The 16,666-nt window shown below is 39.7% G+C and overlaps 1 protein-coding gene across 7 annotated transcripts in view; it reads right to left on the reverse strand.

Moving 5' to 3' along the window:
- Positions 1 to 259: 259 nt before the first annotated feature.
- Positions 260 to 16,666, reverse strand: part of GLRA2 (glycine receptor alpha 2) — a 123,640-nt gene continuing 107,233 nt past the window's right edge. For all 7 annotated transcript variants that reach the window (XM_039714552.1, XM_039714550.1, XM_039714548.1 and 4 more), the window contains one exon: positions 260 to 1,777. In XM_039714552.1, coding sequence (XP_039570486.1) covers positions 1,499 to 1,777 — 279 coding nt within the window. In that variant the 3' untranslated portion in view covers positions 260 to 1,498. The remainder of the gene's footprint in view (positions 1,778 to 16,666) is intronic.

Here is a 16,666-nt window from a genome sequence, read left to right on the forward strand (position 1 = left end):
ACATACAAATGTTCTACAAATGCTCCCATCATATCCCAGACACACTTCTGACAGTCCTTGACGTACTCCCAGGGGCTGCAACAGTCCCTTTGCTGCAGGATAGACAGAAAAATTTGGTGTGGTAAGTCATGTCAGCAGAAGGCTGCTTTTCACCCTCTTTCTGCTGACAGAGCAGTGGAAGAGCTGGGCTGTGGCACGAACAGCCCTGCTGCTGCTGCTGCTGCTGCTGCTGCTGCAAATGAAGAAGAGAGTGAAGAAATGTTAGTACCACATTTAGCTTTATTGAAATTGAACAAATACCTTTTTTTAATAAACCCTTTTACAGCAAGTGTAAAATTTTAATGTTTTACTCATCTTATGTTACAGGTTGTCTTCTTCCATGTAAGCAAAAATACCATCTTTTTTTTCCTCTTTTTAAATTTTTTTTTAAATTTTCTACTTTAAAACATGTAGCAAGGATTCGAATAACGCAGATCTGGCACCAAAAGGTAACAGGTTCTGAAAATCACAGTACAGTTTTAAAATTCTTAGGTTAATTAATGATATTTAAAATGATAGCCACTTTGAGTAAAGATATAAATTAGAGGTCTGTAAACAAGTTGTGTTTACCTATAGAGCTATTGACTGCAGCTACAATGAGAGCAATAATAGAAACTCAATGCTAAACTGAGCTACACCTTTGAGGAAACAAGTTCTTACTAAGTAGTGTGGTACAGGGTAGCACAATAGGTAAAATACATTTTGGCACCTCAAGTTGCATGTAAAATCAGCAGAAATAAAATTAAGTAAGTGCACTGTCTCCCAACAGAAATAAACCGGGCAGTTTCACTGGTTCTGGAGTGTCAACTATCAAATAAATCACATGACACACAAGTTCAACCCCAAAATTACAATTCTAGTAAAGCAAGATAATATTAAAATGCACATCCACAAGGATAGTAAAGTATAAATTTTTTCCTTTTTTTTTCCCTCTCCCTTATCAGTAGAAATAATTTACAACCCACAAAAGGACTCCTTGGTGAAACCACTACCTACAGACATGATCATGGAATGTAGCTCAGTAGACTCGTTTCAAATAGAAAGGCAACATTATCCTGAAAAATTTTGGTCCTCTTATAACTCACTGTACTGTAGCCACCACAGTCTCTTGATAGATGTTTTAGAAGAATTGTTTGTTTTCTGGTTCTCTTTTGTTCTGAAAGGTAATATCTTGGTGATAAAGCTGGGTATAATTTGGCCCCAATTATAGATGTCTGATCAATGCTGAATCTGGAAGAACACACTAGGAGTACATAGGGGGAACCTCTTGACTGGTCTCACGGCATAATTGTCATGGAATCACTTTTCCTTCTACACTTCTTTTCCTCTTTGCTAATTTTTTCTCCAGTGTTCTGGGGGAGTGGGGAAGAAATCCTTAGTCCATATGACAGAATGACATTTTGCTGTTTATTTACATGTGGATCACTTTGGCTGAGAAGTCCTGGCAAACCAGAGTTGCCTATTTCTTGTGAATGTCCTCATGCCGTATAATTTTGTATGTAATCCAGTAAAAGATGTTGAAAATGAGGAAGGCGAGTGGGAACGCAGCACGGGATATTGTATCAATCCTTTTTGCACGGTCAACAAACTTCTTTTTGATGGAATCTGAATCCTTTGGTGGTGCTGGGGTTGGGTTGGGTGGTGTAGCCTTGACTGCTGTGCCATCTTTGACTTGGAGGCAGTGGCCCATGCCATAGCCACTGAAATTGAATCGGCTGTCACGAGCAACTTCGTCTTCCTGGAGGATAAAGAGGACAAATAAGACACACAATCACCTGTCTATTGAGCATGCCATGTAGCTGAGTAGTTGAGGTGCACCCCTCCAAAGCACCTCAGCAAAGTCCGGGTTTTAAAGACAAACAGGAAGTTAAAACCCATGTTAAAAATATGTGTAAATCAGGTGACTTCCAGTGTTTGTGAATTCAAGATTTAATTTTTCTAGCTATATTTTTCTAGCTTTAATTTTTCTAGTCTAAATCAAGCGCCCGAGCAGCAAGCTGTATCCCAGCCCTATAGGGAAGAGATTTGACTCACAGGTTTATATTGCTCTCCTTGAGCTTTCTGTGGGGAGGAAACATGGTCATGTTGGTAGCAGGGTGTCTGCTCCAACCGGGCTGAATTGAATGACCCAGAGATCCAGGGGCCCAAGTTCATGTTGGGGGGTTTCCATTGCTCAGCCTCACAGCAGCCTGACAGCTCCATCTCAAACCTGGGAAACAAGGGAAGGTCATGGTCCCTCCTTGCTCACAGGACTGCTCTGACAATCAGTACCTCAAAGTGCACTGGGCACTTGGATTTAGTGGTAGCTGGGAGTCTGTGGCAGTAGCACAAGCTAATGTAGCATCACCCTGCAGAAATCCATTCTCTCTTGTCTGAGTGGGTGATATTTGTTTTTGGAGAGGTGAGTAACTACCACTGAACTTTATCACTATAATAACTGAGTGATGAAAGGCTTGTGACTGTGCTGGTAAATTCTCCCTGATGTTTCTCCTGTCTGATAGAACAATAATATACAAGTTAACAGTTGCTGGCAGCTCTCCATGAAGGATTCAAAACCAACAGACAAAGCAGCTCTATTCTTTTTCATTCCAGCAGGGATGAATTGTACGTTCAGGAACTTGTTCTAGTTAAAGACCTTTTCTTTGACTGACAGATGCTTCACTGTTGACTGAAAATAACCACTTCTTGGGCTGATAAGGAGAGATATTTAATATCCTCATATCTCTTACCAAACCACAGCCTTCTGAACTTAACAGAAAATCAAAACCTGCAAGGAAAAAAAGCACCACAGCACCAAGATATTTAATAATGAGCATATTGGCTGAACTCGGGGGTGGGAAGGGAGGATAATTTGTACCTATTCAGGATGTAAATCACTGCTCCTTCACAGAAGAACCACTTTCAATAGCAGCATTTTTCTCTCTGCCCAGCTCCAGGACTGGAATTGAATATATCACCCAACTTGCTGTCCTTACCTTGGAGCTGACACGCAAAGGCGAATAATCAGTAGCGTGATTCAAGGCTACCAAATGAGAAATAGTCACTCTGACTGCTTATGGCATTGAATGCTTATGGAAGGAGGGTAGGCAGTAAACAGTGCTTTGCAGACCCTGTCACTTCAGCACGAAGGTCTATTCTAGAGTGTATCCATAAGGAGGTGGAAAATTGCATCATTGCAAGGCTGTTTGAGCACTGATCCAGGGCTTACAACCTTTCCATCTCCAAAGTTCACCATCATTAAGAAAAAGGATGGTCCTCTCCTTTTTCAATTTTATTTATTTGCAGTTTGCAGTACCTCTGTGAAAACCCTGCTTGTCCTAGTGATTATAAGTATGTAAAGTATTTTAAAGATGAACCCACTGAGACCTAAGTTCTGGATAGCCTTATTAGGCAAGGCTTCTCTGACATGACTTAATGACTTAATAACACTACCAAGTCCCCCAATAATACAGGGAGATGCCCTCCCCTCAGTGTTTTTCATTTTACTGAGTTTGAAGGATAAAATGCATGCCCAGGACATGAGAGGTGATTAAAAAGGGTAACAGATTTTCAGCAGCTGTGTTGCCATATGTACTTCATTCATTTTTAAAAAATTTAATTTCTGTTGCTCCTGAGAGATCTGTGGGAAGAATAAAAAGTACTGAGCTCAACGCCAGCTTGAAGAGTCCTGACTTCCACTGTGCCCTGGTGGATCACAGCTTTGTCACATGGGGCTGAGCAATTCATCTTCAATGTCACAGCCTTCCTTTTGAGCTTACACTGTAGCAACTTGAGTGGGAAGCCATCTAACATTAGGCACAGGGATGTTTAAATCAAATTATTTTAGGTATTCAGCGCCCAACCCTTAACTATAAGGAGCCACTTATGTCCCAATGGGATTTAGAGTCCTGCTTTTCCAACCCAGACAGTTGCCTGTGCCACTTCTTTTTCACAGAAGCCATGGGGAAGCATGTTCAGGACACATGCTATTTTTTTTATTTAGGACAACAGTAGATGGGATTTACCCTGGGCACAAGAGGTACAGCATTCACCTGGGGTATGAGGGTATGAGTGATACATGGTCAGTTTCCTTCTCTGCTTGAACAGATTTTAATCTCTTTTTCCCTAATAGATCTCTGGATTGGTTTGTTACTGTTTTCCCAACATGGAGTTGTTTGCTGGTTGTAAAAAAAAAAAAAAAAAAAAAAAGTTTATGTAGGGTTTTTTTAACCTTTATCAGAAAAAACCTTTTCCAAAGACTAATCAGTTAGGAGAACAGCATTGTCTTGCTATATGCACTTGTTACTATGCCTGAAATTATGCATTTACACAAACACAGCACTAGAGACACCACCCAAGCTGTAGCTGTTGGGATCTGTTAAGTGCCACCAGAAGCAAGGAAAGTCAGAGCCCTTACAGCCCCACCTCCAGCCCTGGAGATGCCACAGCTCCATAACCACCATGGGATTTTCAACAGGAGAATCCCCCAGGAGCCGAAGGGGCTTTGCAGCCTGGCCCGTGCCTGCACTCTGAGCACTGCCAGCTGTCACAGGCAAGACCTGACCCACCAGAGCTCTCCCACCTGAGCAGACATCACCTGAAAGACCTCAGGGTGGTGAGAACTCTGCCCTTTCCAATGAAAGTGGCCAATGGGGTTGAAAGTTAACAATGAAACCCAGAGATATGAAGACCCACATGTCTGTGCTAAGAGGATACTTTTGCCACGAGACTGCAGCAGTGGGCTTGTGTCCTTTTGGCCCTCTGAGCCCCTAAACTGGTTCCACCCAAAATGAAGCAGAGGGGACCATAAGGCTCCTTCCACACTGCTGAGGGGAGCTGGGGAATCAGCCCAGCTGCTGGAATTTCACTGTCCATGCTGCTTGTGGGTTAGCTCACTCTGGGGTGGATCATACCGAAAAGCTTTCTCCCAGACAAATCTGCCCCACATACTGCCATCATGAGCCATGTGGTGGTACCTGGCCTCAGGAACAGTAAAATCCCCCATCTAATTTACTTCAGCATTATGGATGTAGTTAAAAAAACCTGTCTCTAAACCACCATAATCTTATGACAAAACCAAAAAAGCTTTCTCCCAGACAAATCTGCCCTACTGGGGACTGATGCCCCACACTGCCATCATGAGCCATGTGGTGATACTTGGCCTCAGGAACAATAAAATCCCCCATCTCATTTACTTCAGCATTACGGATGTAGTTAAAAAAACCTGTCTCTAAACCACCATAATCTTATGACAAAACCACAGTTTGACATTTCAGATAATCTTCCAACATCCTGTTATATATAAAGGACTTGGGGGAATAGTCACAGAGAAAGAAAAACAAATTTATACACCATACACAAAAGAATAAAGAACCTTTTTAAAATTATAATTCAAAATGTGAGATAAAGAACAGACCTAAGGTGCTTTCCCTTAAGGAGTGAACATGTCTTCCTTTGACCTAGAGGGCTGGTGAACTGCTGCACACCTTACCTTGGGTACCTTCTGCTGGGGCTGCAGAGTCACTTTTCATTCTCAAGGCCATGCTCAGCTCCTACCCTCTGACATATCTACCATGGACACTCATCCACTGACAGCCTTCAACCTCCCCTCTAGTTTAGTCACTGCTAAAGCAGTCCAAATGACTTTTCAAACATCTCTATCATTATTTTAATCAGACTAGACTTAAAAACATATTAATTTTAAACTGAACAGAATCTCACTCGCATAAATCCCAGACTTTTTATGTGTTTACAGATTTTAAAACCAAAATCAAAGAGCAGTTGGAAGCCACTGGATATCAACTGGAGTGGCAGAATCCACTGCCATTGAAGTTATTAACTTTATCTTTCTAAAGGGATGTGAAGTTAGATGTTACATAAAATAGAGTCACAACTCCATCTGTCCTTAAGGCATAGGGGAAAGGGTCATAAACTAGGATGAGAAACAGAAAATAATTAATAGGAAGAGGAAAGTGTTCTTTTGATAGTTTTCTTTCAGATGTTCACACCCTGAATCTTTTAGAAGAATTATCCATTGAAAACTAATTATATTTCCTGAGATTTGGGAAAATACTTTCTATAGATGCTTTTTCAACAATGTAAATTTATGACTGTTATCTTAGGATGACATAATGAACAGGCTTAGGTATTGGCATTAAACAATTTTCATTAAACAAGAATTACATATTTTTCTCATTTTTTAATTATCCTTTATGAATTCAGTGCTTTTTTTTGTGCTTTACAAATTGATGGCATTAAATTCTCTTGACTTAGTTTTAGAGTAAGCAACATATAAATGGGGGTAATACTTTTGAAATGGTTTTCTTTTCTTTTTTCATTTTTCATTTTTGTAAAGCTTTTATTTCTACTCCAGCAGGGGTATAATGTATTTTATACTACCAGTTTCACACCAAAGCAATCAGAAATAGGAAAAACACTTTAGAAAATCTAGCCCATTCAATGCCTTCCATGTTCAGCTTTCACTACAATGCATTTTGAAGTGCTTTGTCCCCACCACTTTTAAATGCTTATTGTCAGCATTGACTAAGTTTTAACAATGAGGAAAATGAGAGAGAGGCTGGCTTCAAACAGTGTATTTAATTTACTCTCTGATGTGATTTATTCTTTTAATTTTGCTACTCTTTTTCCAACATATGGTGGAAAAACTATTTAAAAGACTATCTGGTTTAATTAAATTTCAAGGACACAGATGATTAATTTTAGGTATAGGATAGAGAACATCAGAGAAATTTTCCTTTTGGTATTCATAAGTACAAAGTTAGAAGCCCGGAATCAATTCAGACTTGAATGCAAAATGGAATCATTAGGGAGTGGACACCAAAATATCTTTGGAGATTTCATTCTTAAATCATCTTTACGACTTTGAAACACCTCCCATCTCTCATACTTTACATAATTCATGGTGTGGGTTTGCAGACAGTCATGCTTACATGGTTTCAGTTCTCAGGAGTCACTGAGTATGTGGACGAAGATAGTTCAGCTGAGAAGCACATTTGGACTTTCAAATCCCTTTGGTTCCTCACAGAAGCCTCTTAAAAAATTCAATTCAATTCAATTCAATTGTGAGGAGATGAGAAGGAAGGTCCTTTCACAGATTAACTGTTTAAAAGGCAGTAATGGAGTTTAGCAGTAAATGATCGATTTCATAACTGGGGGATTCGCTGGAGGCGATCTCTGAGAATCTGTGTGAGAAGCACTCAGAAGGAACTCAGTTATAAATAAGCTGGGACAAAGGGTCCCAAGGGAATGTACACAGGTGAAACAGGATATTCAAAGCAGACAAAGCTAAGCCAGGCTTTCCAGAAGGATTCTAAAAGATGAGTGACTAAGTAACAAAATAGCAGTGAATGAAATAAAGGGTTGATAGGTGCAAGGTAAAGCATTGCAAAGATAACCCTAATTACACATAAATAGTAGTGGGCTCAAAGTGTTGTTGTTTTTCTCTTGTTTGTGAATTTGGGAAATTACTACATATATGATTCTGACATCAGTCCTCTGCTAAATAGCAGTCAGGAAATGGGCAAACAAAACAGAAAATGCCATTCTGCCATTTTATCTACTCAGAGAGCAATCAGTTTTTGGACACAATAGGTATTTCTGGTCACTCAAGCCTAGTGAAGACATAGCAGAAGTAGATAAAATACAAAGAGGAGCACCAAGGATGGTAAAGGCCTTTTATTTTGCATAAGGAAGAAGAAAAGAGATGAGATCTTCACATCTTAGAAAAGCTGTGTTTGGAAGGTGATATCACAGGATGCTGACAAACTTCTCTGATTTCTTACAGCCTGAAAAGCTCTGGATGCCAGCTCACCTATGCCAGATGTCATTCCCACACCTTCTGAATCCAGACTTGAGAGGAGCAGAAGGTGATGTAAAATTGTCACCTTCTCACTTCAATCCTGCCCAAAGTATAGACCAAATACTTCTCAGAATTTGGTTTAAATATAGTTTTTCCTAAATATTCACCAAGATGTTTAATCAGAAACATAAACAGTGTCTGACTAATCCTACTGCAAGATGGCACTCCATCAGGACCCATCATTCTGCATGTGACAGTGGCATTCACCCTGTCCCTGCCTCTCTTAACAACGATTTTCCTGCTCACTGAGGTTTGCCTTTGCTCTCATTTGAACCCTCACGCCTTATGGAGTCCAAATAAAACAGACCTTGTATTATAAATAGACATTTGAATTAATGGAAGGGAAATTGGTCATTGTTGTCTTTGGTGAGGGATTCCAATGGATAAATTTAGGCTTGTTTTGGAAGCTTGTGTTTGGTAGTATGTTCTGACTCCAGTAAACAGCAAAAAAGTCTCTGAAGCATGAGTGATTTACTTACGCAGCCCGTAAGAACAGCAAGTGAACTGTTGTTAATGCAATAATGAAATGGTAGTTAATGCAGCTTCGCCCTTTTCAAGTAGGAGTTGAACATTATCCAACTGAAGGAGTAACATAATTTAAACATGTTGTGAGCAAAAATATTTTCCTGCCTTGAAATATCTATAAGTAGAATTTATTTTTTTCAAAAATTATATTAATATTAAAGATTATACAGTTGGTAAGGGTGAGTGGTTTGCTACCAAAAAAAAAAAAAACAAAACAAAAAACAAGCAAAAACAACCCCAAAAAAAACCCCCAAAAAACCACTTTTTCTTAGTAAAGAAAGGCTTCTGTCTCTAAATTTTTCCAACACAATTTATGAAAATTCCTTATTTAATTTCAAGTTTTATATATAATATAATGAATGTTTTCATTTTAGGGGAGGGAGAACCAGATGACCTACTATTTTGCAAAGCACCATAAATGTTATGATAGAAGTCATTCCTCCTAAAAAACAGTAGATTGATTCCTGACACAGGAATGCTTGTTTCTCTTTATTTTAAATGAAAGTTATGCCTTAAAATATTCAGATATAGTGATCTGTGAGTCTTATAGGTATAATTTGACTGGATATTAAATTCCCTCAGGACAGTAAAGTCTGGAGACTTGACTGCTTGGGTAACTGCTGCCAGTCTCACTCCAAAGAAAGAAGAGGTTGGCCACTTTATCAGTGGGAATGGCACATATTCTGCTTTACATCAGACAAATACATGTTGGTGACCTAGATTTGAAGGATAATCTGCTCTGACCAGAAATCTGTTGGATAAAGGGCCACTGACTTCTGCTCATTCTGTCTGCATGCAAGGCTGAGTAAAATGCAAAGCTGGTGTTTAAATACGTGACTATTTCAGCTAGAACATGAAATAACTGTTAATGTGCACATCAAACTAAACAACAAAAAGCAAGACTACATTAGCTAAAATTTTAGATCAAAAACTTGAAACACCAATGGAAATGTACCTAAAATTCACTTACTCCATTTTCTCTTGCTTTCTGCAAGATGCCTACGTCAGGAGAGACGAGCAGACTCTCACCTTCCTCCATTCAGCAATGTTCAAGCCTGAGCCTCAGGCTTCAGAGTTCTCTCCCTCCCTAAAACCTGGTGCAGGGTCAATATCACAGGACAAGGGCACACAGTGTCCCCAGGTGGGTGACAGGCATGGTGGAACTGCCAGAGCATCATGTGGGACACCCCTGCCCGAATACCCCAGGTCACAGATGTCTGAGCTACCCTCTACCCAGAATTTTCCCATCATGGTCCTTTTCTCAAAGAAGATTTAAATACTTTGGGGAATTTCTCAGTGCCCTCTTCCTTAACTGCAATTATTCTAGGAGACTTTGCTAGACCACTCCCATGCCCTGGCTGTGCCATCTCAGAGTACCTCATTAGCCAGTCAGCTGAAATCAAAAAAAATAAATAAATGTCCACACAAGCCCCATAAACAGCACTCATGATGGGATTGATGCAGATTACCCTCTAGAACAGCATATTGCTGGCCTGTTTGATGGCTCAGGCTTTGATTTTCTCAGCTCCTCATTCCTTGGGGCTGAGGTGCAGCTCACCCTGCAGGCACCGACCTCCCCACCTGGGCCAGGGGTGGGGATGAAGTGCTGGGACCTGTGGCATCCCTACACCCTGCTGAGATCTCCTGCCTGGTGCCAGGAAGGGGCACAGGAAGGGGACAGGCAAAGGGAAGGAAGAGAAAAAGGCTTTTTGCCTCTCTGGTGGTGGATTCTCACCTTCAAGCCATTTTCTACAATGAACACCCAGAACGAACCCCAGCAAATGCAGGCAGAGTTTACCAGGGCTTTCTCAGACATTAATACATTCAATTCGTGTAAATACTGAATAAAATGAATTAAATATTGCAAATTACATTAATAATTTAAATTCTATGGCTAAAAATAGTCAAGAATATTTGAATAATCTTAAAGTGTTCACATGCAAATTTTATAAATTTAGTCAGGGGAGGCTGTGGGGGGTATTTTGTTTGTTTAATTGTTTTTTGTTTGGGGTGGTTTTTTGTTCCTGAAGGGACAAGACTCTCTTTTCCAGTTATCAGTTTTTAATACCAGGCTTCCAATAAATAATATTCTGGGGTTGGTTTCATTTCCTTATCTTCTATTACACAAGTTACCCTTTCTGGCTTTCCATATAATTTATTTCTCGTGGTTAGTCAAGATCTCAATCTGGATTTCTCTAGCTATTCTTGCATAGGCCCAAAGCATCATTGGGTTAAAAAAACTTTGCCAGTTATCTGCCCTTCAAACTTGTTTCCAAAATAAATTGTTGCATCTTAGAAACATCTTGACTGTTTGAATGTATTAGAGATTTACTACACATATAGACTTCTGCATTTTCATTTTTTATTTGCTTCTGTGAGGATTGCTCTATAAAATTCTGGTATTATTTATTCTCAGGAAAATAAACATTCATCATGAGGTAAAAATCAATGACACTCAATGCTACAGCAACTTGACAGTGCAATCTCTACATGGAATTGTTGGGGTGTTTTTTTCTCATCTGATAAGTAATAAGTCCACAAATTCTAGAAGGTCATTGGAAGTATGCATACAATTGAAATTAAATAATATTTCATTTAAAATGTGTTAGATAGTTTTACTGTATTACACACACACACTCACAGTCTGCATGCACCCATCCATGGAGATATATATAACTACATACAGATGTGGGCAACTACTTAATCTAGTCCTCTAATGTATTCCCTGAAGGCATTAGCTAGTGGCAAGTTCACCTAGTGAGAAAATTTTATTCTATTTTAAGATTAAGGGCACTCTCCTGAGAATTTATTAATTATTAATTTTTAATAACTTATCAAAATTCTAGCTTTTACACCAGATATTCCCCTGCAGTAGTTCTGAAGAGCAAGAATACAGATCACACAGGCAATGGTCATTAAACCTTCCCAATCCTCTCTGCTCATAATAGGCTCGTTGGTCGGGTGCTGACATTTCTCCAGGAGGACCATCTGCCCAGGCCAGTAACTAAGCAACAGATCTCCTGGTGATGGCTTTTTATTACTTGGCAAAACTGGTACAAGGATAACCTGAAACAGGAGATTTAACTGTGTATGAGAGAAGCCAGTACTGAGAGGTACAGGCACATGAAATGTGGAAGCATGGCTGTAGCACTGGAAAAGGTATTCTTGAGAGAAAATCTCAGATGCTTATTTGAACTTAAGTTTTGTTCAAGAATATAAAGAAAAACAGGATAATAAATGTCCAATTAATTTACCTAAAAGACAGCACACAAGGATAACACAAAAGTAAAGGGTTGCTATGCCAGCAGCCTTCCTGAGACATGCATGTTGTATGTTACGTCTGTTATGTCCTGGAGCAATTCTAAAACAGTGTTTGCAGTGCCAGAATTCTGGAGAAGCCTGTCATTAGGTACATGGAAGAGGTCAGGACTCACTGCGACTGAAGGTAGTTCCTGACCTTGAGGTTCCACTTTTGAGAAGAGGAAGGATGGTGTTCAGAAAACATGCCAATAAGCCAAAGAACAAAGCAAAGCAGGAGCACCCTGAGAGACAGGGAGATCTGGCAGCTCAGCTTTCTACTTCACTGGACATCCAGGAACTCCATAAGTACCAGGCAGGAGCAGACAAGAAGAGGTGTTTGGTGACAACCTAAGTTCTGCACAGTAGGATATCACACATGCTGTACATGGGCATTAAACTGATTTGTTGTCCTCTGAGCTGGAAACATGAATGGGGTCTTAGCACCCCTGATGTGAAACACAGGCAAGTTGGTATCTACTCTTGGTCTTTTGCTTCCCTGTCTCCTTATTTCTACAATTGTCTCTTCTCTTTTTAACTCCTTTTTAACCTTTTTTTCTCTGACACATTTTGCCTCCCAGACCTGTTTTTGCTTACCTGCTCTTTGATGCTTTCATCCTCACTGTTTTCCTCATATGTGGCCCATACATTCTGCTTGCAAAATTCTGTTCCTTCCTTAAGTCCTACCTGCTGTGGCTCTTTCTGCTCTTAGCAGTTAAATTATCTTCCTCCAAAGAAAAGGCAAGCCATAAAAGCAGAACTCCACCTTGTCAAGACCACCCTAAACTGAGAGGTGTTGCTCCATTTTTTAAGAGTAGCCAGGAATTAGATTTTGTTTTCTTTTGTTGGTGTTGGGGTTTTTTGTTGTTTGTTTGTTTGTTTTTTTAATTAAAAGGTTCTGCTTTTGGAAATCTACAGAGCTGATAATTGCTCAAAGAGTTTCCAGTACCATAAAGCATTTTGAAACGTGATGCTTCTCATTTGATCTACTGCTCATGACACACAGCCTGTCCCATTGCTGGCAAGGAGAGCTGAAGATCATCAAGTGTGTGGGCCCATGCAGCAATTTGTGACTGTGTTCTGACCACACAGAATATGCCACATGAACCTTTTGGAGGCTTTGGAAAATGATCATGAGTGCTGCAAAACCAGCAAATAGAATTTCATTTTTATAAGTTTAAAGCTCAGAAAAAAGAATTGTTGTTTGTGCATAGCACATGTTGTTCCAGTCTACTGAAAACTGACTAATGTGGTAGTATATGCAAATAGTAAGAGATTAAAGACTTGGCATGCTCTGGAGTACTCCAGTGACATGTCCAATCACAGCAGTACCATCTGCTTTTCCTTATATGTGCTAAATTTATAACACTCTGCTAATTTCTGTAAAAGTTTACTCGCCAGTTTCAGGAAATTATACTTAACAGACATGCAATATTTGGGTTTTGTGACTTACTGTTAGCAAACAGTTAGTAAAAGCCTCTTCAGTTACTCATCTCTTAGACAAAGGACTTTGGAAATCAATAACATAGATTATGATTCTTAACCCCGAAGGAATGGCAGTGATTTGCAATTCAAATGTTAATTCCCTAAGTTTTCGCTCACACTCGAATTTTGACAGACCCAAAGGCAATTAGACTTTTACCTGGAGCTTGGAAAGCAGTAAAACACAAGTCTGGTATTGTACAGCTAAATTAAAATTAACTCCTTCTGTTTGGAGTGGAATTTTTAGCAGGTTATTTGACTGTAACTTCTCTTCAGGCAGTGATCAGTTTGACACAAGGAGACTGTACAATATTGGCAATATCCCCCTCAGAACTGTTCACTGACACTCTGAGACACAGGAAAATAGAAAACCAGGCAAGGAAAGGCTCCCTGCAATTGCCATCTGGGGTTTCCACAAGTGTTTTGCCCTGTTGGCTTCACAGCTGGATGTTTTACTGATGCTACTGGAGTTCATTTAGGGTGCCTCTGCATGGAGCTGTGCTGAATGATTTCTTCCCACAGGATGAAAGGCTGAGTTATCCCTTCTTTGGGTCTGAAGGAAGCAGATATTTCAAAGTGTGAGACCACTGAACCATCACCTGAGGGGAGAGTGGTCTAGAGGATGTTTTAAATGTGTTTGACACATTTGAATGGATGATTTCAGCTTGCCAGTTTTAGAATGAATCCTAAAATAGAAGTCACTATAAAGAATAAAGCAATTTGTTTTGGATGATTAAGAGAATATGGCTCATATACCCAAGGTGTGACAATTCCAATCACATCTTCATTTCAATTTACAGCAAAGAAATAAACTAGGCTTCATTATTGTTCATACTGCTGGTGCTATATATTTGACATGATAATCTACAGTATTAGTCAGTAAATTGACTCACTGGACTGCCCTTGATCATATGCTCCATTTTCCACTCAGCAGGGCTCTCTCTAACAGCTATATATAACCAGGGAGGGGAAGGAAAGGGACAGTTCTCTCTTAGATCATTGTAGAATGACGCTGCGTTCGGTTTCCCTGTTGCTTCAAAGGTTACAAGTGATGTGATCTTTTCACCGTCACAGATAATACATGGCTGCTGTTTGTCTGACTTTCAGCTCCTCACACAGAAATCCAGTACTTCCTTCACATATTTATTTCAGAAATGTGCTCTCTTGCAGGCCTGAAATGAAATAGTCTCTATATTCCTCTCTGCCAGGTTTCAAGTCTTGCCTCATGTGGTTCCTCCTCGTCATACCACGGTTGCCACATTAGCAACCCACATGAGTACTTGCAGCAAATGTAAAATCTCCTGATTGTAATTAAAATTCTGCATGCTTTCTATTAAATAAAAATCATTGTGCATCGTAATCCATAGCTCTGCTCTTCTGCCACTGTTTTAAAATGTCTGATTACTGAGCTAATTGCTCAGGCAGGTTGTTTTTAGACTGTATAATGCATTTATAGGTTATATATCTCTGTAAAAATAAGTATTGGATTAATCTTGGCTCCTCATCTACATGTTGAGAATTAGCTTCCTCAGTCCAGACAGAAGTTAAAGTCAGGGCAGCCTCTAAAAGGGGCTAAAGGGTGAAGGGCAGCTGAGAAAGAATGAGATCCCACAAACAAAAAAGCAGGCAGCAGGCATCTCAGTAGAAGATTGGCATGAGTTACGAAATAGAAACCCATGTAGCTGCATTTCAGCAGCATATCTGCAGCTGTAATCTGTGTTGCTGCAGAAGGAAGGGGAAGCAAACACTGTTAGGACAGAAAGAGCCTATCACCATTTCTGTCCAGAATGGTAAATAATTGTTCAGAGACTTTTTTACTCACCTTTGCTCCAGAAGTACTTGCAAGTCAAAGAGAATTACAGCATGTAAATTGGAAATACTCAGCTATGGGTCAGCACATCCACAAAAAGATATAATTCAGCTCACACTCTCCCTTAGGAGCAATCCCTTTTAACAAATCTCTTTTAAACTCACTCGGCATATACTGGGCATATTACAGAAGAATGTTTAACAGCACTGATTAATATTTTCAGCAACTGTAAATTGTCCAGTGCACTGCCTGGTGCTGGCTCTGCCAGCTGGCTCTCAAGGGCTCTTCTGGTCCTGTTCCCTGCCATCCTACAATTCTGTGTTTGTAGTTTGAAGAACAGAATAGAAATCAATAACTGTCCAGGCCAAACAGCTTCCTCTAAATTGTAATGCTTTAAAAATGCAAAGAGGCTAAAGTCTAAGCCTCTTTGCTTCAAAGGTTTGAAAGCTGCCAGCAGAAAAGATCCCCAGATTCATATGGCACCAATTCCTAAGACATCTTCACTCTGAAATCGAAGGCAAGGAGGGAAGACTTATGATAAAAGAAAGGTCAAAATTTACATCCCACCACGTCATTCTGATTACTCTTTGGGCTCCCCTGTACCCTTGGGGTGTGGTGCTTCTGGCTAAATACCTTTCTATCTCCCCTCAGATGAATGAGGCCTCACCATGGGAGAATGGGGTTCATGTTTCACAGCTAAAGGAGGCAAATATTTGACAGACTCACAAGAGTCAGGTGTGGCAGCAAGGAACATACAGCAGTGACAGGAAAAAAAGTGAAGTTCTGAGAACACTGGCTGGGATGCCACATGCAATAGAAACATCACTAAGTTTCACGTGGGCTTCAAAAACATCCATGAAATAGCAGCTGTTAGATTCAAATACAGCATCTGATGAAAAAGATCTGTTGTTATGATATAAGTCTGATATTCAACCCCAGCTACACAAATACTCACAAGAGAACTCACCAAAGAGGAAAGCAGTAACAGTACAGAGAAGTGTGACAAAAGCAGCAGTCCCCATGCATCAAAAAGTAAAATTCAAATAGATTATTTTTACAACAAAATAACACAATATAAGCCGCAAGGGAAAGTGAACAAAGATCAAAGAGCAAATAAGAGACAGAAAACATAAACAGGCATCCTCAGTATCTAGAAGTCAAAGAACAGCAGCATACAGCACCAGAGCATCTTAAAAGAGCTGTCATGTCTTTGGGGAAAAACATTCTTTGTGCAAACTTGAAAAAAAGGAGTGTTTACATTTAGAAGCAAGACAACATTTTCTATGTCTGAAAAAAGCTACCCTCTCATGACTTTGTTATTACTTTTTCTTCACACTCCTGGTTGGTCCCTATGAAAAAAAGTACGTTTTGTGTCTCCATTGCATGAACATCCAGCACAGGTAACAGTAAGGGCAGAATAATAAAAGACCAACCCATTAGCAAAAAATATAAAACTGACTCCACCAGAGTTCATGACAGACAAATCTAGGACATCTTCAAGATAAGGAACAAAATGTCAGTTCTCAAAGACATTTTAAAAGAGAACTGAAACAGCTAGATAATCAATTACTTTTACATAAAGTCTAAAGCCAAGGTGAAAGTTTGGAACAGCAGCACTGACGTAGTGTTTAACGATTTCCTTTTATAAATGCTTT

Source organism: Passer montanus, unplaced genomic scaffold (genome assembly GCF_014805655.1).
Source record: "Passer montanus isolate IOZ18808 unplaced genomic scaffold, ASM1480565v1 scaffold3, whole genome shotgun sequence".
In the NCBI taxonomy this organism is placed as follows: Eukaryota; Metazoa; Chordata; class Aves; order Passeriformes; family Passeridae; genus Passer; species Passer montanus.